The 23,814-nt window shown below is 36.7% G+C and overlaps 1 protein-coding gene across 3 annotated transcripts in view; it reads right to left on the bottom strand.

The window, feature by feature from the left end:
• ephb1 (EPH receptor B1) overlaps nucleotides 1-23,814 on the bottom strand; it is a 267,402-nt gene that overhangs the window by 67,453 nt on the left and 176,135 nt on the right. For all 3 annotated transcript variants that reach the window (XM_077221927.1, XM_077221929.1, XM_077221928.1), the window contains 2 exons: nucleotides 18,777-19,112; nucleotides 3,246-3,370 (listed from right to left, as the gene is read on the bottom strand). In XM_077221927.1, coding sequence (XP_077078042.1) covers nucleotides 3,246-3,370; nucleotides 18,777-19,112 — 461 coding nt within the window. The remainder of the gene's footprint in view (nucleotides 1-3,245; nucleotides 3,371-18,776; nucleotides 19,113-23,814) is intronic.

Below are 23,814 nucleotides of genomic sequence, written 5' to 3'. Positions count from 1 at the left end.
GGTCCGCTTAGTGTTCACACTGGCATTTTACCACCGAACCTAAAGATACCAAACCTAAGGGCATAGGGATACGTTTACAACCTGATTGGTCGGCTTTTATTACGTATATTTCACGGCAGAACTTACCGAACATCCAAAATAATGCTGTGTGCTGGGATAAATGTGCTCGTTGTGCGTGTGTAGCCTACATATAATGTTTTTTTTTTACCAGATGACAACTCGTGAAGAGTTTATAAAATGTGTAAAGGAGTCAAAACAGCGTCAGGAATTCCTCTGTCACACACACATGCAGATCTGCTGTGAGGAGTCGTGGTTCTGATGCCAGTAACAAACTGTGATGGGCAACATCACAACTATGACAAGAAAAAAACAGTATGTGTGAGCATTCTGTCCTATTTAGGGTCACATCTTGTGACATCATGTCCTGTTTTTGGTTCATGTTTTGTTTATATTTCATTAGAACCACACCAGAGTTTGTTTGGAAGTGGACCAATACCCATCTCCAGGGTTCTGATGTCAGCGTTCTGATGTCACACTTATTCAACTGAACCGCACTAACAGAGCAATCACACCAGGGTTCATTTTAATTAAACCAAACCTGCCAAGTGTGAAAACACCCACAAATTATTGTGCTTTTTTATTTGGTTGATACTTGAGGTTGAGGCTGGGCATTATATTGTGTATTGATGATTTATGCATGATTCATGATACTACACCTGTGTTGATGCAACTATTTAATTATGCAATTAATTAAAAAAAGTTAAAAAATTAGATTTTAAAGTCAAAAAGCACCCATATGAAAAACACCTCAAACTCACTACATGAATCAAACAATCTGTCTGTGCATTTGACAGCTAGATTAAACTAATGCCCAGACATTCATGTACAACAGCATAAGGTAACTTATGTTTTATGTTCTGAACATAAGTAATGAGTACTGTTATGGCTGTTCAATATGATTAATTTGTCAAACTATCCCATTACAATCTAAAAAAAAAAAACCCAAGATATTAATAATAATGTAATGTTTTACATTTACATTTTTTCTTAGACATTTGCCTAATGCACCACAGAAAAACTAAAAATTTTGAAATAGCTGGTGTATTAAAAAAAAAACTGCATAAATGCTGTCATCAAAATGTTTTTGTATGAAAGTGACGTGTAGAATATTTCGTTAACACTTTAGTTAAGGGTCCAATTCTCACTATGAACTAGTTGCTTATTATCATGCATATTACTAGGATGTTGGCTGTTTATTAGTACTTACAAATCACGTGCCTTATTCTGCATGACCATATTTTATATCCCTTAATCCTATCCAATACCTAAACTTAACAACTACCTTACCAACTATTAATAAGCAGTAACTAAGAGTTTATTGAGGCAAGAGTCGTAGTTAATAGTTATAGGTAATAGTGAGAATTGTACCCTAATCTAAAGTGTGATCAATCTTACTATAGTTCTTCATTAAATACGGGCAGTCTTGAATATATAAATCTGTCTGTAAATGTATGGAGAGCTGGACAAATAAAAAATGAAAGTGTTTATATCAGACCTTAGCTGAGTGCATGATACCAGCCATCTGGATGGATGTATATATATATAACATGTCAAAGAAACATCAGACAAGTAATATAGGCATAACAGCTGGCGAGAGCGTGTATATGTGTGTGATTTTGCATGTCCATCATGCTCTGCCATGATGTCTCTAAAAGGGGTGACGGCTGTAGAGCGTGTGTGTGTGTCAGCACAGGAGGCTCTGGAATCATTAGGTGTAATTGGTGTGAGAGGGTCTGTGTTTCAGCATCTCTCTGCAGGGACTGACCCGAGAAACTGCTGAACCCGACCACCCGCCCGCCAATGCTGTCTCCTAGCAACCCACTGTACCTCACTTCCTCATAATGACATCACAAAGGGGTCACTGAGACGTCCCTTCAACACACTGTCTGAAAAAAACGTTTACACTTAATTTTACTTTTATAATGTCACATTTCAGATAAACAATATTCAATAATAAAAAAAGCATGGCGGGACATTTTAGCTGGAGATTATTCATCATCAAAGTGTCATTAAAATAATTTATTTTTTTAATACATTTATGGCTGTAACAATTAGATTTTAGGGTTGAAAACATTATCAACCAATCATTTCTCTATGATTTGAGGAGTAGGTTTCTATAGTTTAGTAGAACATAGACCATTTGGATAAAAGCATCAAATGCATAAATTTATAAAGACCCCTGTGGTGAAAATCAAGCATTTAATGTTGTTTATATGTATGTATATGTTGTGTTTTTAAAATGCTTTCAGACAAACCATGTGCAAATTCATAAGTCAACACGTATTTTTTTGAGTATTTTCTCTTTAAACTGCAGTAAAGTGAAAATATTTGGATAAAAGCATCAAATTCATAAATTCTTAAAGTCCCCCTATGGTGAAAATCAAGCTTTTAATGTTGTTTATATGCTATGTGGGGTTTTAAATATGCTTTAAGACAAACCATGTGTAAATTCATAAGTCAACACCATTGCTGAATATTTTCTCTTTAAAACTGCAGTGAACCATAGATAGTCTCAAAAACGCTGTTTGAAATCGCTACAAACTTGACAAAATGTCACAAACTACCTTGAAACCAATCACGTGAACGAGTGGATCTCTGAGATTACATATTCATAGAACCACATATAAAAAATGAGGCAAGGGTGTAGAGTTACATTCAAACTATTTTAAGGCATAAGACAAAAAAAATTCCAAGGAAAAAACGTTTCAATATGTCATTTTGGGGATCAAAGATGAGTTTTAAGGGATAACATGACTGAACACAGGGGGACTTTAAATGGTTATAGTTAGGGTTTGCAGTTCGATTAGCACTGTTTGTTAAACAGAAATGTCGTTCCAGGACAAACAAATGACAAAACATATCCTAGTTGCCAAAATCACAGCTACTATTTTAATTAGTTCATTGAAACAGATCAGATCTAAAATGAAATAGACCTTTGAGTGTCTTTATTCCATTTGACACAATTGCAGTTCTGTTTTAAAAGTGTTAAAATTAATGTGACATGTGAAGAACACCCATAATTCTCTAGGAAGAATCCAGACAAAAGAGTAGTTTACCTCAAATGCAGCACACACACACACACACACACACACACACACACACACACACACACACACACACACACACACACACACACACACACACACACACACACACACACACACACACACACACACACACCTTACCTTCTCATAGTAGCGCAGCTCGTAATCGAGAATAATTCCATTAGGCTGTTCAGGCTGTGGCCATGACAACGTGATGCTTTTCATCGTAGAACTGACCTGATGCATTATTGGAACAATGGACGGAGCTGCAAAAGAGAGAGAGAGAGAAGAAAATCCAAGTGAATAAAAAAATCATTCCAAACAGCCATCTTCCCTGCTGTGTGGACTTAGCTAGTGAATTGATCTGCCACTTTCAGAAATGGAGCGCACACACACACACACACACACACAGTATGATGAAAGAGTCAGACGAGAGAGGGTGATTGGACTTGTTTAATAGCTTTGTGAGAATGTGCCCTTTGCAATGGAAGCCCATTTCTCAGTTCAAACGTTCTGATTGGCTACAGTGTGTTTCTCGCCTCTCCGTCTGTAAGGAAGACACACCTGAGTGAACATGCACAGCCTCCAAATTAACCCACTGCCCATTTCATTCCTCTCGCTCTCCCTCCCTCATTTATTCCTGTTCTCCATTGCTTCGTCAAAGCGCTACAACTGTACGCTCAGCTGTTGTGCCATCACACACACACACAGCCTGTTTTCACGGGTGAATAGACTGCAGTGAGCATACGGATGTCAAACAAGCGACTACGCACACAGATACACACCCGCACCTGCTAAACGACACACATGCACACATTTATGGATGGTCACACACAAATACACACATCAAAAACAGGTAAACCATTTTCTATTACTTTTTCTACTGTTTGCGTGTCCTAATGGACTGGTGGTGGAACTTTTGTTAAGAGTGCCAGAGGTTCTGGGTTTTAGTCCACCTTCATATCATTTTTCATGGACATGTTTGTGTGCAGTTTGTTTTGTGATTTCACCGCAACGAATGGAGTCTCAGCAACAGCGATAGACTTTGCACGAGCCACATGAGAACATCGGCATCAAGTACTCGACATGATATCATAAAGAACGCATTCCAGTACTGGATCACCTCTTATTTAACACAAACAAATTAAATGAATACTCTGTTCATCTGGAGATGTTTCCATTGTATTAGGTACAGTTGCGCTGCGAGATGTTCAAAAACGTGGTGGGGACATAATCAATTCTGACCAAAGGTGGTGGACACGTCCCACCTGCAAATTACGATATATATAGCAAATAAGACACCCTTATATGACCCTTCAACACACACGCACACAGGGTATTCAAATAACATCTTGTCCAGCAATCTCAGTCTGTCTCTACACATCATCCAGACTTCCATCTGATGCTTTTTAAAATGGTGACTCAAGCAAAGTGTCACCCTGCTCTGAATCACGGCCTTTGAGTCTCTCTCTCTCGCTCGCTCTCGTTCATGCTCTGTTGGCCCGTCTTTGCTCCACATTAGCAATTACTGGCTGTGCGCTCTCTCTCTCTTTCTCTCTTTCAACACACACACACACACACACACACACACACACACACACACACACACACACACACACACACACACACACACACACACACACACACACACACACAGCTGTGGTGAGGCTGAGAGGTGAAATTGCTTTTCTGCAGTTTTTGTATCTCCATGTTGAGAGAGGATCCACCTTCAAAACAACACAAACACACACACACACACACACACACACACACACACACACACACACACACACACACGCAAAGCAGTTATTACCACTCCACACATTGTGTAGCAAAACTGAGATTTCCAATCCTCACCGTGTGTGTGAGAGAGAACTTTGTGATCAATTTTTAATTTTCTTATCTAAAGCACAGCAGAAGTTCCAATCGCTTCCTTATAAATCCACAAGCACACACTCTTCCTGGTATTTTTCCTGTACATCCACTGCACTGCCACATTTAAAAAAAATTAAAATAAATCATAATATAAAGTATAGTATAATGTGTACAAATATAACAGATAAAATATATAAATATAACAAATAAATAAAAAAATTATAAATTGCAGTAATGATGATAATAATAATAATACAACATAATATGACGTAAGTAAAATAAATATAAATTATAAATATGTATTCTATCAAAGAAATGGATGTATTTTGCATTAGCCTGATCAGGAACAATTTGACTGGATTAAAATCACCCTTTCTGACGGCATGATTCTCTGGTTGTGTTCATGCATTTAGCCTTTTATTGCTTTGCTGCAGGGCAACTTGCGAGTACATGTCTGATCTAATACTGCTCAAAGTCTGAATATTTATTACACAACACTGGACGAATGTGTGTTTGTGTGTGTATCGTGTGCCTGCCAAAACCCAAACGAGAGGTTTTCCTGCGGTTTCCGCCTCGCAGCTGGCAGGAATCCTCCATCCTGACAGAGATTTGTGTCTGCTCTCCTCTTATCATCCCCCTCTTCCCCCTTCTACTCATCTCACACCATCCACATGTCTCCTCTCTTCTTCTTCCCTGCATCTGGTCCTCAACAGGACGACTACTTCAACATTAATCACAGTCACACTCCCTGCCAAACACACGAAAGTGAGAAACAAAGCAAGACAGACAAGAGACAGAGAGACACCGCAGATGAATTCTAAACAACAGTTTCTATACCAAGAAAACGATACGCTCTCTGCTTTTTCACTGAGGGATTGAGCAACAAAATGCCTCATTCAGAGCTTCCAGACAGAGTTAAATTATTCAAAATTAAATAAGTCAAAATTATTGAAATGATCAAATTACAAAAAGTTCAATAAGTTTTTTAATATTTCTGGGGAAGAGGCAGAGACCATGTTGAGTTGTGGTAGGTTATGGTAAGAGGCATGATATTTCTGCAAAACACTAGATGCGGTTCACTAATCACAACACACTGGTCCAGCCGACCAATCAGAGCACATTGTGCTTTCCAGAAGGAGGGGCTTCATAGAGACAGTAACTAAACAGTGTTACTGACAGACTGGGAAGAGAGGTGCTGCAATGTAAATTATGTGAATGCTTTAGTTTACCTCAAATAATGCTTTTTGAGCATTCAAGCTTAAAAATCTATTCTAGTAGAGCACAACAAAATCAAGGCGGTAAAAGGGCATAATATAACCTTTTTAATTAAGTCATACACTTTTGACGTTTAATAATCGCATTAGGCTGTATCCCGTTTCCTGTTTTTCCATACCCAAATATAAGAACCTCTTAAAATAATTAATATTTGTTATACCATTTAAGACTTTTTTATGACCTTACATTTCATAACACTGATGACCCACAGGGATTTTTTATTCACATATGTGCTCCTAAATACATTTTACAATTCACACACATCTCATTTTAGTCGCAAGTGTGAGTCCTGGCATTTGCATTGAAACATCTGAATAGTTTATCATTATTGTAAATTGATCTGCTTCTGAGTAAAACAGGACCATGGGACTAAACAGACGAGGTCTTCAGGAACTGATTTGGCGGGAAAAGTAGCCGTTACATAGAAGAAAGCCACATGCCCGTCTGAAAACACACACACACACACACACACACACACACACACACACACACACACACACACACACACACACACACACACACACACACACACACACACACCCTGTGAGAGCACGAGTGAGAGTGTCTTGAAGAGATTAATTGGGTGTACTGTCATCCAGACACTGATATTATGTACTAGAACCATAAAACCCGCCTGAGTGACAGCTGAATACAACTCACCCCATGCTTTTCTCTCTCACTGTCTCCACCTCAAGCACAATGATTATTGTCCCTTCATGCCCTCTGCCAACACAATATCAAATTCTATAAACATGAATCTAATAAGGAATAATATTAACCAAAAAAAAAAACACACACACACATTGTAAGTGGTTCGTTCTCAGTTTGGTGATGATGTTTACAGCATGTCTGCTGTGGTTAGTTGATGCAAATCCAATATAGAATATCTGTTTTTGTTTATGGCTGCACTGCCATTACTATTTAATAAAGTGAGTCTTATAGCAATTACGACACTGAGAAACCTTCCAAATTCATTTATGCTGAGCTTGATGGGGAGATCTATTGATCTTCTGTGCGATCGTAAGCGATTGTCTCTCTTTCATATGGATTCAAACAACTATTCTTCTCCAGCTGGTTTATGTTCTGTTTTTCTCCTGAGTTTATTGTTGTGGCTCATGGGAACAGTGTTTGCTGGTAATTGGTTTCGTAACCACTGGTCTATGCGCTTGGCCTTGATGGGGTGATTGTGCTTTGTGGTTTGAATGAGAGATTAAGAGAGCATTATATATATATATATATATATATATATATATATATATATATATATATATATATATATATATATATATATATAAAAATTTTTTTATATATATATATATATAAATATTTTATTTATATATATATATATATATATATAAATATTTTATTTATATATATATATATATATATATATATATATATATATATATATATGTGTGTACATATACACGCAAATACATAAACATATAATCCAGACACACACATACATTTGCGTAGCTATCTAAATGGGGACATTGCATAGACTTCTGTTGTTTTCATAAACAGCTAGCTACAAATACTATAACCTAACCCTAACAGAAAACTTTCTGCATTTTTACAGTAAAAAAACAAAAAAACAAAATCTGTATTACTTTATATGCCTTTTTACAAATAAAGAAGTCCCCCAAAAGAGTTTTTTTGGAGTTTTTGTCAGGTACAGCTCACTTCTGGGTACAAAATTGTCCTCAAGTAAGTAGGTACACACACATACTCATTAATGTTCAACCATTCCCACAATCCACCACATGGCAGATGGATTTATTCAAATGTTGGGAGTGCTAAAAGACAACAATGAATAAGCAAAATAAAGAAGTTCTTTGCTGATAGCCTTCTGCTTCCTGTTTGGTGTATCGTGGGGATAACGTACAGCAGTTATGAACAAAAGTGTAGGAAATGGAATTGCTTATAAAGTTGGGAGGAACAAGCCATCACAAGAAATGTCTGCTGACAATCCTGTTTCCTAAAGCGGAGAAAAATACATTATTTTGAAATAAATAGCGGCACAACCTACAGTACAGCAGGATGGAAAGCAGCTTTAAGTCTCCAAATGGTAAGTGCTTGAAAACAACAAACACTCCTACGCTCTTTCAGCACAAACGTTATCAAATGTCCTGAGTGCTGGAGAGATTTACAGACGTGCTCGCTTCTCTAAATGGACGTTTGCCATTCCTCTGACCCCCGAGGGTGGGTAGATGGGAGACAATGACTGAAATTAATCATTGTGTCTTATAGAGTTTAGGGAAACAACCAAATTAGACTCAGTAATAGAAAATAAAGTCTTTCTTTCCCACAAGTTTATGGGAAATGAGCATATAGGATTTACACAAGTTCAACACACTAAATAATTTAACAAAAAAATCAATTTTCAACTCATTACGCATAAAATACACACACAAAAAAGTTATTTCTAGTGTTTCATTGGATTCTGTACTCCGTGTTCTCTATAAATAATCCTATGAGATCAACATAAGTGGAGAGTTCAGAATAGTTCAATAGTAAGTTTCTAGGAGGAAGACAAAAATTTCAATGAACGATGTAATGAAAACAGCCTTAAATATTGTATAGCTTCAGAAGCTTTGGAATATACAGTAGTGGCCAAAAGTGATGAGTGGCCTAGGAAAATTAACATCTTCAACCGTAATTCAAATACTATTCATTTTTTAAAGATTGAGTAAAGATATTGCGTAGTTGTAGTCAATTTGTGTGTGATAGCGCAATGAAACGTGCCAAATTGTGCAGAGACAATTTTTGGCCAGGCTGTCATACAAATAAATTACTCATACAGTACATGCAAAAACAAGAGAGAAACAACATGAGAAAAATTTTTGTTTCTCTATGCATTTTTATTTATTTATTTATTTATTTTTTGCATTTTGCAGAGAAAAAAAAACCCTCTAGCTGTAGATTGTCTTTCTTGTCAAATAATATTGTCAGATAAATCCCTTAACCAAGTTTACTGTTTTGTTCTTCCAATGTATTTAACATATTTTACAAATCTAAATAAGTTCCTGATATTTTGACGGTTTAAAGGGTAACTAAACCCAAAAACAACTTTTTTTTATTAATGATCTGTAAGACTGGGTCTTTATCAATGCTGTTCATTGATTCGAGTACATTTTTTGACATTTGGGTATAAAGTGTTTTAATTCTACCATATATGGTGTAAAAACATCTGAGTGCTGCCCTCTTCAGGTTGAACGTTGGCTACTGCAGTTGAATTTTCCTATTGGATGTTGTGGCACTGCGTGACGTAAACAGGCACCAGCTCACAGAGAGACGCGAGTCTCAGGTGCACATTTGGCCGCTGCTGTAGTGTACAGCTCACATTGGACTACTTCTATGGAGCTTTCTTGTTATTTTTCAAGCTTGACAGCCACTGGATACATTCATTTGCATTGTTTAGAGAAATGAGGGTGCATAGACAATTTATCTACAGAATTAACAGATTTTAATCTAGAACAGTGTGTCCTTCATCCAGTTTTGTGTCCAGTCAGGGACAGAATACCCTTTTAAATCGTCTATATTGGTGAGGGAATCACCAGACACACAGACCAGATGCCAGTCTGGGAGTTTAATAACACTAGAGCCGCAGGGCTGGCAGTCACTGGTTTTGTATTCTGTACTCTTTGCCCAAGTCAAGTCACATTTATTTATATAGCGCTTTATACAATACAGATTGTTTCAAAGCAGATTTACAGTGATAAAAGGAAAATGATGCTTTTCGGCTGTTGTTCAGCTGAAGTCAGTTTAGAGTTGATTCAGTTCGGTTGTAAAGATCATCAATTATTAAATTACTTCATTTAATCTATAAAGCAGTTCTGCAAAAATTATGTCATCGTCTAGCTCAGTTCAGTTCTCATTCAACAGCGTCAGAATAGTCAGATATTAAGTAGGCTATGTGTTTTATCTTTCTGTCCCTCGATTCCTAACACCAGAAGTAGATGGTTTATACCATATTTTATTTATTTGTTTGTTTATTTTTGTATCTTTTGTTTTGGACAAAAAAAGAAAAAAAAGAAAGAAAGAGAGACATGTTACATACCATGATAATATAGAGTGGGATACACAAGTCTGAGAGAAATAGAGAAGATGCTTCTATTTTGTATTATTATTATAATTATAATTATTATTAGTATTATTATTTTATCTCAATTATTAAAACATTTAATTCTAAACATATACAACATTAATTATGTAGTGTTAAACAAAACATTAAACAATTGCAGACACATACAGTATATTATATTATATATTATGCTAATAATATGTTTATTTTATATAGCGCCTTTCAGAATGCTCAAGGTCGCTTAACAATAAAGTACAAGTAAACATGACATAGAACTTGACAGAGAAACAATAGAAATACATTCAGATAGTGGTACATAAACAGTGCATAGGAGTGTTTGTTGTTTTCAAGTACTTACCATTTGGAGACTTAAAGCTGCTTTCCATCCTCCTGTACTGTAGGTTGTGTCTATTTATTTCAAAATAATGTCTTATATATATATATATATATATATATATATATATATATATATATATATATATATATATATATATATATATATATATATATATATATATATATATATATATATAAACACACACTTTTTTAAAAGAAGTTAGACTCAATTGTTCACCAATACTGCTAATCAAAGATCTTCAACCAGTCTCATTCAGATCAGAACAATTTGGAGGGGGAAAACAATCTTTTCATCAGACTAGATGTGAACAGCCATGATTTATAGATTTTTTTTTTTTAAATCAATAACTGAAGTAACAATCCCCCCAGTGTAACATACATATTTTTTTTTAAAAACATCTTTACAACTCAGTAAATTCATTTGTTTATCTCTTCTTGCAGGAAATTAGAGGCTACATACATTTATACACATTGATTAGGCTGTCATGTGTACTTTGCTATTATTTCTAATTGACACTGACTTCAAATACACATGAAATGTACTATTAAAATGAAAGGAAAGACTGTAAGATAAGATGGCACCCAGGCAGCTGAAGTCTTCACCGATGTTCCCAGCAGCCATTTGCTAGTTTTGTGGACACTATGGGGACGTGTTTCTACACTCTAGTTGTGGAAACACGGACGTTGTGCTTTTGTGTTGCACACAAGCTTTCAAAAAAGTTGACAAATAGCAATCTACAGACTGTATAATGTGCAATAACTACACCGTCTATGCATCTGAAAGGTCAGCTCCTACTCCCACCCCACCTGTCCTGCCATATGTGCCCAGACCAATAGCACCAAACACAGTTTGTAAATGCCAAACACTCACTGGGTGTTTTCTTCTCCAAACCACTGAACCCATCAAGAAACACAAGGCGCCTCGGGGTGAATAAAGAGCCCAGTTCAGCGCTTGACCTGTTACACTGAAAATAACCACATTAGCAGCCACCATCCCAGTGACATTTTTCATCTAAATCGCTCAGTGGGAATATTTTAGTCTGTTTTTATGTTTATATATTATTTTTTTTAGGAAGTATTGCAGCTAAATACTACGGAAAGTCACTGTAAATAAAAGTAATTATTAGATTATAGGGTTACACTTGAGTTTAGGGTCCAATTATCACAATTAACTAGTTGCTTATTAACATGCATATAGGATATTGATTGTTTATTAGTACTTATAAATCACATATTAATGCCTTACTCTGCATGACCAAATTCTACATCCCTTAATCCTATCCAATACCTAAACTTAACAACTACCTTACTTACTATTAATAAGCAGTAATTAGGAGTTTATTGAGGAAAAAGTTGTAGTTAATAGTTAGTTAATGGTTAGATACTATGGAAATTAGGCATAACTTTTTTAAATATTCATGAGATATATGATATTACAATTTAACAGACAATATTACATTGTATTTTTAACAAGTTTATGCATATTAAGCATATATATATATATATATATATTTATTAGGAATATATATATATATATATATATATATGGTGTGTAATAGAGATGCGCGGATGGGCTATTATTTCATCCCCAACCGCATCACAAAACTCATCATCCGTCCGCCATCCATCCGCACCAACGTTTTTGACCAATTTTCCCGCCCGCCATCCCTGATAAAAGGCGCTGCTGATGACAGCCGCGAGACTAGAAACCGCCCGTCACCCGCCCGAATTTAATTAAAATATTTTTTTTCGCAACGTCATCCGGCCGCGGCTATAACCGCCAACCGCGCATCTCTAGTGTGTAACATTTAGTGGTCGACAGATATATCGCCATGGCTGATATATCGGACGATATTTGACATTTTTTAAATATCGGCATCGGCCAATACGTTTTTCTGATTGGCCGATGTGTTGGAAGGGGGACTTTTATTTTGACGGCGCTCCGGACTTTTATTTTGACGGCGCTCCGGACTTTTATTTTGACGGGCGGCGCTGCAAACCCCAGTGCCTGAGAAGAGAACGGAAATTAAACATTTAATTTCACAAACCTCGCAGATTAAATCAAATCCAGCTGTGATATCTTGTGAAGTGTGCATTTGTAGTCTGCATAAACGTGTTACTGCGAGTGACGGTCGGTCCGTGTGAAGTGAGTGAATGCGAAGATTGCGAAACAGAAGATCAGCCTCACAGGAGACGCGATCAAAAAACTTTAAATCCTTCATTTTAAAATATGCTGTGCTATATCCAGTTGCCCACTTTCATATTCATATCGTTTTCACTGTGTGCTCTATGTAAAATTAGCGTTACCTTGTCTTTATTTGAAAAATATGATTACCAGTGCAGTGTTTACTTCCTTTTTATTCACATATTTATATATTTTTAAACAAATACTTTATTTGTGAAAAATACTGAAATAGGTTTGCAGATTCAAGATTCTTTATTTTAAAGATTTGTTTTCTAATTTACTTCAATTAAATATTAATTAAAATAAATATAAAGTATTTATATATATATATATATATATATATATATATATATATATATACACACACACATACATACACATATATATATATATATATATAAAAAAAATATCGGCTTCATATCGGCCGCCCTGCTCTCTAAGATCGAGCATCGGCATCGACCATCAAAAAAACAATATCCGTCGACCACTAGCAACAATACATGTATTCATCCCGAACCATACGGTACGGATGTCATGTCATTCAGTCACAAGCGACCCACACTCCAATCCAGCAGGGGGCGCGCGCAGCAGTTTAACGTTGTTTCCTACCAGTAAAAAGAACTCTAGAGAGAAGCATTTTGTATATGCACTATATTAGCCTATTCATTATATGTATTTAACCTGTTAGTAATGTCTTATTATTTAATGTATGTTTAAATAAATTTGTCGTGAAAAGAAGTTATGACAATGTATTTGTAAATGATTATATTTCAAAAATGAATTGGATTATAATATTTAATTTATAATTAGATTTAGACATTAATGCAAATCCTGCCTTATGTGAAATTTACAGTACATGTTTTTTATTTATTTATTTGAGTGTCGATTATTATATTTAAAAATAAATAGAAACTGAATTTAATAATTTGGGCTCTGTTTTTAATTGTAACCTTTAATATTATATTAATGTGTAATTAAGGGCTCCCTATAGCTTACAGCATTAGCTAAGATAGATTAAAAAAAAAAAGTTTAATGAAAAAAGAAAAAGAAAAAAGAAGCAATTTTGTGTTTAGCTTTCTCCCTCCTGCTGTACCGAGCCAGTACCGAACCGTCATGTTTGCATATATATATATATATACAGTATACACACATATACACACTTGACATTTAAGATTATTTTACTCTTTACTGTGTCCATGGAATCCAGTTGAGATCCAGAGCGGTCCTACTGAACCACTGAACTGTGCTTTTTCAAACCAGCTCTTTTGAAAATCTCTTTCACCCAGCTTTCAAGGATAAAATTAAATCCTGATTAAGCTTTAATTAATTTGAAACACCTATAGTCTCCTAACCTCCTCAGGAATGAGGGTGCAGCATCTGCATTCCTTCTCCTGTTTTTCATCTCTTTCTTCCCCCATTGGGCATTTTCATCAGGTACAAGAAGTACAGGTACACAATTACCGCTTGCCTCCGAGACCCCTCCGCATGGCAAGGGCCCATTAACAGCAAAAGACTCATTACGGTCTCCAAAAGCGATAACAACGGAGGAGAGCATGGCTCTTAAGTATCTATCTGTCAAGAGCACCGTTTAACTGTCACACACACACAGCAGCGGCCATTAGAGCCACATGTTAATCAGGTTTATTTACCTCGTCGTTCTGCTCTCGTGCACACAGAAGAAGGAGGAAAACTCGGCAGGTGTCTGATTCCGTGTTATGATCTTTTTGTTTGTTTGCTCCGACTCCTAGTGTCACGAGAGGAGCGATTACAAGACATTCCTCTGCAGATCGTGTGCAGTCATGTTTGAACTGCTTCTCAACGACTCAGTTCAGCTGGAAACAAGCATCGCACTGAAGCTCCAATTATGCCAATTAACTCCAATTAGACTGGATCAAAACAAGCACACTAACAGGTATTCGAGACAGGACTAATCACAGTCTAAGAGGAAATAAGTCATAGTTTCCCTTTGCAAAAAAAGCCAAACAGAGAGATGCTGAGTAGACTCTTGAAATAAGAAACACTGCTCCGAAAATGAAAAGTCTTTTATCGTTTACTCACCATGTCGCCCCAAACCTGACTTTTTCTTATGTGAAACACAAATGGAGAAATGCTCGGTGTTTTCCATGCAATAACATTGAATGGACACTAAAACATTCAAGCTTCATGAACAATATTCCAAATTTTCTGCAGCCATATGATAGCTTTAGGTGGAGAAAGTTATGACATTTACATTATGTTTTTGGTTTTTTTTGTTTTTTTTTAATGACGATCTTCCCAAATCAGTGAACAAATGATTCAGATCATTTTTCTTCTTCTTGTGAATCACTAGAAAGATCTAACTCAACAGAATGATTCATTCACAAAACAAACATTGCTAATGACTGGAAATGTGGGCTGAGATTCTAACACAAAGATACTGTGTTTCTTCCAGCTGATGAACGATACAAACATTGATAATCACAATCCACACGACTTTAATGATTTTGGGCATTTAAAGCGGCAGATGACATAATTGGTGTGGGCGCTAATGTAGTTATCGTTATAGTTCTCATTCTTGGTGTGAAATTCTTTTAATATAAATTATTATTAAAAGAACAAAAACTCTAATACTGCCATAATACTGTCTAATAGTGCCTTGATAAAGCCCTCCATTGTAGTTTCCAATGAACATGTCTCAATTAGACCATGAAACATCAAAAATAATACAAACGGCAACGATATTCCACATCCTGTTATGTTTAGCCAACATAGTCTTGTATTCCTGTTATTACTTTAAAACATAAGAGCAAAAATCCCCCTCAAATCCAAAACAAAGCTTCTAATCTACATAACAGAGGAGCTATAGAAAGATATAGCTGCTGGCAGATTTATAATGCATTTGGCTTATTTTGTTTGTCTCTAACTGACTGTTTCTGACTCTACAGAGTCTTCACACATCTAAACAAACCCAAACACAATCCCTCTTCTCCTTGTCCGCAAGAGACAGAAGGAAACACTTTGTTTCCCCTCTGCATCATAGAACCTCTAATTTTCTATTTCCTTAGATTGATTGTTGTTACATTTTATTTGTATTTTATATGTTTATAATTACTTTTCTGAAGCAAAATCAGCTAAATACTGCGGGACATAACTGTAAATATATATATATATATATATATATATATATATATATATATATATATATATATATATATATATATATATTATTGTTTATACTATACCTGTTACAAATCTATACTTTTTCATAATTATTTAAAAATATTATGTACTGTATACTTTGCATATAATTATTTTGATAAAACAAAATAATTTTTAATTTGCATTACATCCTACTGAAGGTAAAGTATGACGAGTGTTTGGGTTCAAAAAACATTGAACCCAAATGACTTCCATTATATGGGAATAAAACAAATCTAAATATCTCTATTCTTTTTCACAGAAGATTAAATAATTGTAACTTTTGAACTATCCCTTTTAAGAAAAAGGTTTTTTTTTTTTTTTTTCATAATACCTAAGCCTGAGTATTAAACTGCACCAATCAAGTTACACACATGAACCTCAAATTGGTTGATTTGTTGAGGGCAGTTGTGAGAACTTTTGACTTGGAGCTGCCAAAAAAAAAAAAAAAAACTGGCAACCACAAAACAATGTAATAAAATCACTTATCAACCACATAGGAATGCCTTGACATCCATCCAGCAGTTTAGCTTGAGCAAGTTCCTTTTTCACTTGTGTAGTGTAAAAAACGAACAAACAAAGGGAATCGAAACAGGGTGCAGCTGTCAGAAAGCACTGCCATACATTCAAACTTAATTTTTTCTCATAGCTGGGACTGAACGTTTCCTCGTTTTGAGGATGAAAATCTCCCCCGCACGCTAAATTATCCACAAGCGCTCACTTTGATCCGGGAGGGGACAACAACGGAAGCTGCTAAACTCTCAGCACTACAGTTCTGGGTGCCCTCGTTTCAGGGCTGAATGTAATAAGGAATAGTGACACGATCAAGGCTGTTTTTTTTCATGGTCCCACTGATAAAGATGAAAGCGCCGAACCAGACGAATGCATCCCAGCGAGATCGGCACAAACTTCTAACATACCAACTGCCGTGATGCTTCTGTAGAGCTATTCAGTGAAAGCAGGAAATTGAGATGGCAGGGGAAGTAAAGGTGGTGGAGAAAGATGGAGAAAGATGGGCTACCCTCGAAAAACTGAAAGAGGAGCCCTCAAGGAAATGATGAGGATGCATATCTTTTAGCGTAGGTCAAACTAGGTGATGTTTTCAATTTTGACTTCCTGCACAGTCCAGTGAGCAGCTTTAAATGATGAAACAGAATACTTCAGTCTCAATATCCTTCAGTCAGTGTTATCGAGACCAAATGACTACTTGGAGCCTTTTTTAATGGAAATGAAAGAAGAAACTAGATTGGTTAAAGTTGCAGTCCGTAGTTTTTCCTCTTTGTCGCCATCTCTGTTCGAGATCTGTAATTGCAGTTATTCGCGGAATTATCAACTTTACGTGGGTTGTGCCTCGGCACGGCACAGCGCGGATGAATCCAATGTTTTGAGGAGAATGTGCGGCTGTCAGTCGGTGTGGATACTGTCATTCAGAATCACAGATTCTACTTTTTGGAAGTATGACCAACATAAGAATTTTCACCGGAAAATGTCATCTAAACAAGTAAGTAACATCCATGTTTGTTCTGACCAACTAAGGTGAAAAAAGCATTGCAGTAAATCGCGCTGATTAAATCTAACGATCGCTTATCATAAGTTTAATTATATCAAGAGCTGTGAGAAAAGGCTATAAATCTCCACCTCCAACATCCTCACAAGCAATATAGCCTACTAGCCAGGACACCTTCTTTATGTGTACAGATGTGACGTAAGGACACAAAGACATGCTCGAATTTCCTGCGGAAATCCACCAGTACCACTGGAATTAAAAACATTATTACAAGCTTACCGTTTTGAATCGAGCTAAGGCAAGCAGACCATTTTGAACACTAGCTGGTTATGCACTTGCTCAAATTTATTTTGGATCATTTTTAACCCAAAATAGTTACGGATTGGAGCTTTAAGGTAATACAAATAGTAACGAAAGTAGAAAAATAACTGGTCAAAATGTATATGAGTATGTGACAGAACATAAAAGGGGAAAATTTACTAGCACAAAAGTGCGGGTTGCTTTTTTTTTAAATAAGAAACTGTACAATATTCAAAACTTGCCCTACAATATCATTTATTTTTTGATTTTCTTTGAAGCACACACACACACACACACACACACACACACACACACACACACACACACACACACACACACACACACACACACACACACACTCACTAACACACATATATATAGTATAGAACAATAAAAATGGATGTAATAAATATGGATTTAATAAATAAATATTTTTTTTTTTTATTGTGCTTTATTGTATCTATTTTTATTTTGTATTTTGTAAATCACATTATTACCACATGACACTAGCCGATTGACTTCTGCTGATCATGCAGCCAATGAGATTGCTTTTTTCAACATTTACATAGTCTGGTGCAGTGTTTGCTGTAGGCTAGTCCTCTAGCCTGCTATCGGAGTTCCTCTGATGTTAGTTCCTGCTAAATTACTTGAAATCAAGATCAGTTAAACCAATAAAAACACTGCACCAGTCAAGACAGTTTACCTCCAACAATAACCATCTTAACTAGCTTGTACTGGTAACACACCAGAACTGATCATTCTAAAACTGATTACGACCATCTAGGAATATGAACTGGTCTAAACTGTTTCTTCATCAGCAGGGTTATTCTGTTGCTGTGGGCTGTATTGATTGAATATGCTTGTTTAATCAAGCATAATCTTGTTTGGCTTCATAAAAAAGTAATCACTCACCAGCCTGGTTGGTTGTGATGTCTATGGAGACGTGCTGGGCAGGATACGGGCTCTTGTTGGTGACACCGTTGACCGCCTGGATCTCAAACGTGTAGAGAGTGTGTGCCAGAAGGTTACTGATGAAGACTCTGGATTCGGTCAGTCCCAGCTGCCGGGGCTGAAATTCCACATTATCATCGCAATGGGAACAGGATCGGCGGTCCGCTTGGCATTTCTTACAAACAATATTGTACATGACGTCCTCGCGACCGCCTGTCTCACGCGGGGAGTGCCACTCCAGAGTCACGGAGGTCTCGTTCACGATGGAGATGACATTTCTTGGCCCAGAGGGAACACCTGACGAGAAAGTAAAGACGCGTGAGAAAAATGAAATTTATTAAGCAAACTATGAAAATGACGCTCTGAAATAAATATTGTTAATGCCAGTGGGGGAAAAGGAAGAGCGTTTTTGTGCTACTAAAGAGATAAAAGATTTGCTGTAATTGCAGTGCAGTAATAATTACAACTCTTACATTGGCTTTTTATTAAATTACACTAATTTCTACACTTGAATAATAGAAAATTAGTCATTTTAGATTCAGTTGAAAAACTAATACCTTTAGATGACATTGAATTGCATGATATGCTTACCTCAGTGAAATAAAACATAAGATTATATATAAGAATGAGAGCACTTTTCTTTCATGGCTAAATGAAAATCATTTTAGCATTTCTATTCCTCTCTTGAAGCAATAGTTCACCCAAAAATGAACATCTATTATAATTTACTCACCTTTATGCCATTACAAACCCATGATTTTCTTTCCTCCATTGAACACAAAAGGTGAAATTTAAGAGAATTGTACTGGTCACACATGTTCATCCAGTTACAAAGAATGGAGACTGGAGATTTCATGCAGCTGTGCAGCGGAGCCAATATCTATATCTGTATCAGTACCAATCTCAGAATTATTTGTATCTGTATACTATCTGTATACGGATAAATCCAGAAGCGTGCGGGGCTTTAACCAGGAGTTTGTTTTCATTTAACAAATACGCCTTGTAGAAATAATTGCAATTATTTTTTTTATTTTTTTTGATGGATGAACTCTCGGCTCGATTGGACTCCTGTCGTGTCAAAAGTGATTTGATTTTCAATTTTATTGATGTCGCTATCTTTGATATTACTTTGGTCACAGTCACTATGGTTCCTGGTAAAAGAATACTGGCTTAAATCTTGTTGCACGTTCAATACAGACAGTATTCGAGACGCTACTGTAAATAAATGCAGTTGTCAATCCCAAAAACTGGCAGTGTGAAGTCATAAAGTTTTGGAATGAAATGAGGGTTCATTTTTGGATGAACTAATCCTTATTCATATAAACTGATGTCACATTCTCTAATGATATTTAATCACAAATAATCTCAGTTTTAACAGCAGAGTTCACTTAGTACTATGTGCAGAATGTCAGATGATGATAAGTCACAGTAAATATTTTCTATGCAGTTAAAGTTCAGAAGATTTTCTACTCAACTACAAGAAAGTCGTACAGAATGGAGGCATGTTGTGTTTTTCCTTTCAGCTGTGGTCTCAGTCCCAGAACGACGTGTAACTGTTTATAATTACCATGCAGAGTGGCGGCCCCCGAGTGGCCGTACATCAGCACACTAACTCAACACTGTGAGTGGCTTTTCATCAACAGTCAGAATATGGGAACATAGTTTTAGTAATGGCTCTTTATCACAACCTCCTGGATCCATTCATACACACTCAGCCTTCCCACTACAGCCACAGGGAGAAACCATATTGTGTTTCTGATAAAGCAACGACTTCCCCCAGTGCACAGAACATCCGTTCAGGAACTGAGGATTTACAGATCACGGAAAGGTTGTGATGTTAACTATAGACCGCAACTGAACCAGATAAGAGCCAGGAGAGGTTCTGGAAGGTTCAGGTTGGATTTTCATGACCAGCCACTTTGTGACTTCTCCTTGAAATATCAAACCTGGAGAGGAAACGTTCCAGCACTTGATGCAAGAGAAGAATGATTTCACTCAGGCCGAGACACAATGAGCTATTGTGCAGGCAGGGCCTTGTGGGATAGAATCAGGGGCTACTGGGATCCTAAACAGGGAAAACCGATGAAAGAAGCAAGCTCGAACTCTAGCAACCCTAATAATTAGCCAATCAGTTGAGCAGAAGGCTTGAATATATATGTTTGAGTGTGTGTGTGTGTTTGTTTGAAATAAAACAAAAAATAAAACACAATATCTAGAAATAGCATGTATATCAAAATAAAATATATTGTGTATGTATAGATAGATAGATAGATAGATAGATAGATAGATAGATAGATAGATAGATAGATAGATAGATAGATAGATAGATAGATAGATAGATAGATAGATAGATAGATAGATAGATAGATAGAGATATATTTATGTGAAATGTAAAAAAAAACTTGAGGATGGATGGATGGATAGATGGATGGATTTTTGTAATATTCAGACTATTTCTTTTCCCTATTCAGGGGACAGTGCCATAGATGTTTTAAAAGGTCTGTGATGATCCATAAAGCAGCAGCTCTTTCTGCTTTGTTAGCAGGGAGTGTTTCATTCAGACAGTGAGCTGGTCACTATCCAAACAGTAGGGCTTTGCTTACACCACAGTTAACACCCAAAGCACTGTTTGATTAGGTGCTACGACAGCAGAGATGTCTTACTCACTATATCTCACAGACAGGCTTAAAGGGATACTCCACTTTTTTTGGAAATAGGCTCATTTTACAACTCCCCCAGAGTTAAAGTGTTGAGTTTTACCGTTTTTGAATCCATTCAGCCGATCTCCGGTTCTGGCGGTACCACTTTTAGCATAGCTTAGCATACATCATTGAAGTGGACAAGACCATTAGCATTTCTCAAAAAAAAATGACCAAAGAGTTTCGATATTTTTCCTATTTAAAACTTGACTCTTCTGTAGTTACATCGTGCACTAAGACAGACGGAAAATGTAAAGTTGCGATTTTCTAGGCTGATATGGCTGGGAACTATACTCTCATTCCTGCGTAATAATCAAGAAACTTTACTGCCGTACCATGAGTGCAGCTGGCGTAATGATATGACGCAGCACCTGAAAAAAAGGCTACCTTCCGTCAACATAACCAACGTGACAACCTGCTTGCGCAGGGAGCGGTCCTTGTAGTATATGTCCTCTGAATCATCTGTCACAAATGTCTCCATGCTACAAGGAACGCTCCCTGCGCAAGCAGGTTGTCACGTTGGTTATGTTGACGGAAGGTAGCCTTTTTTTTAGGTGCTGCGTCATATCATTACGCCAGCTGCACTCATGGTACGGCAGTAAAGTTTCTTGATTATTACGCAGGAATGAGAGTATAGTTCCCAGCCATATCAGCCTAGAAAATCGCAACTTTACATTTTCCGTCGGTCTTAGTGCACGATGTAACTACAGAAGAGTCAAGTTTTAAATAGGAAAAATATCGAAACTCTTTGGTCATTTTTTTTTGAGAAATGCTAATGGTCTTGTCCACTTCAATGATGTATGCTAAGCTATGCTAAAAGTGGTACCGCCAGAACCGGAGATCGGCTGAATGGATTCAAAAACGGTAAAACTCAACACTTTAACTCTGGGGGAGTTGTAAAATGAGCCTATTTCCAAAAAAAAGTGGAGTATCCCTTTAAGAAAGGCAGAGGGGAAAGGGTAGAGAGCGAGAGACGGGAGGAGAAAAAGCACAAGTGAATCAAAGTGGAGGTGGGCCATATCTGGAAGTAGGCCAGAAGGTTTGTGTGTGTGTGTGTGTGTGTGTGTGTGTGTGTGTGTGTGTGTGTGTGTGTGTGTGTGTGTGTGTGTGTGAGAGAGAGAGAGAGAGAGAGAGAGAGAGAGAGAGAGAGAGAGAGAGAGAGAGAGAGAGAGAGAGAGAGAGAGAGAGAGAGAGAGAGAGAGAGAGAGAACAGAATGAGGCCATGAGATGCAGCCAGTTCTAACACAATTAGCCGGTTCCCTAAGGAAATCCAGACACACCAAGAGCAGCTTCACCACATACACACACGCAAACATCACCATAATTGACATCATAGAGGTACTGTATTAATATTCCTGGTTAAAATAAAAATGTATGGTGGATTGTTGATGCAGGAGATATACAGTTAGAACTGGTGTATATACAGTATACACACCAGTTCTAACTGTATATCTCCTGCATCCTCCACAACCAAACAGGAGCTGCCTGTAAAATGGGGAATTACCATGTTGTGATAAGCACTAATTTCGTGGGCACGTTTGCACAATTAGCTGATTTGTATAACTCCTTTAGTGAATTGGGTGCTAAAACAACACAGCCAATGTGTGCACATTAATTGTGCTATCAATGGGTGCTCTCTTGATGAACTTCAGACTTTATATAATTAGTCAAAAGTCTGGCATACAAAAAAAAACCCTATCAGAAGTTCAGGGTCGTTTAATAATTATTAAAGAAAGAAAGAAAGAAAGAAAGAAAGACTGGAGTATATATATACACACACAGATATGTATTATGTTGTTATTGTACTATTGTAATAATATTTCACATTATGAATAGTTACTATATTAGTTACTATTTGTTTAAATTTTTTTCTGAAAGAAGTCTCTTATGCTGACCAAGGCTACATTTAAGAAATCATACCGACCTCAAACTTTTGAACTGTACTCTGTGGTTCTGGTAAACCCAATGTTAAGGGGTCAAAATGTCCCGACAAAGATGCCGGTATCTCCAATCCTAAGACTGTTGGTGGTTTCAAGTTCACACACACTGCTTTTGCGATGCTCTCAACAAGATTAAAACCAAATCCTGTGAGTGAATATCAAAGCGTCAGAGATGTGAGGATGAGAGACACAGACACACTGAGGAACTGTGACAGACATGAGGAGATTAATCTGGAAATGGACATGTGGATGATAAGGAATCGACTGGCTGCTGCTGGATTTAATGCACATTTAACTCTCTCTCTCTCAGACACACTGGCAAGAGGCCAACCAGACGGCAGCTACCACTTCCAGTCTTGG

Source organism: Siphateles boraxobius, unplaced genomic scaffold (assembly GCF_051911475.1).
Source record: "Siphateles boraxobius isolate OS27281-9 unplaced genomic scaffold, OSU_SipBor_1 86, whole genome shotgun sequence".
Classification (NCBI taxonomy): Eukaryota; Metazoa; Chordata; class Actinopteri; order Cypriniformes; family Leuciscidae; genus Siphateles; species Siphateles boraxobius.
The sequence above is the reverse complement of the archived record's forward strand: the minus strand, read 5'-3'. Positions and strand labels throughout refer to the sequence as shown.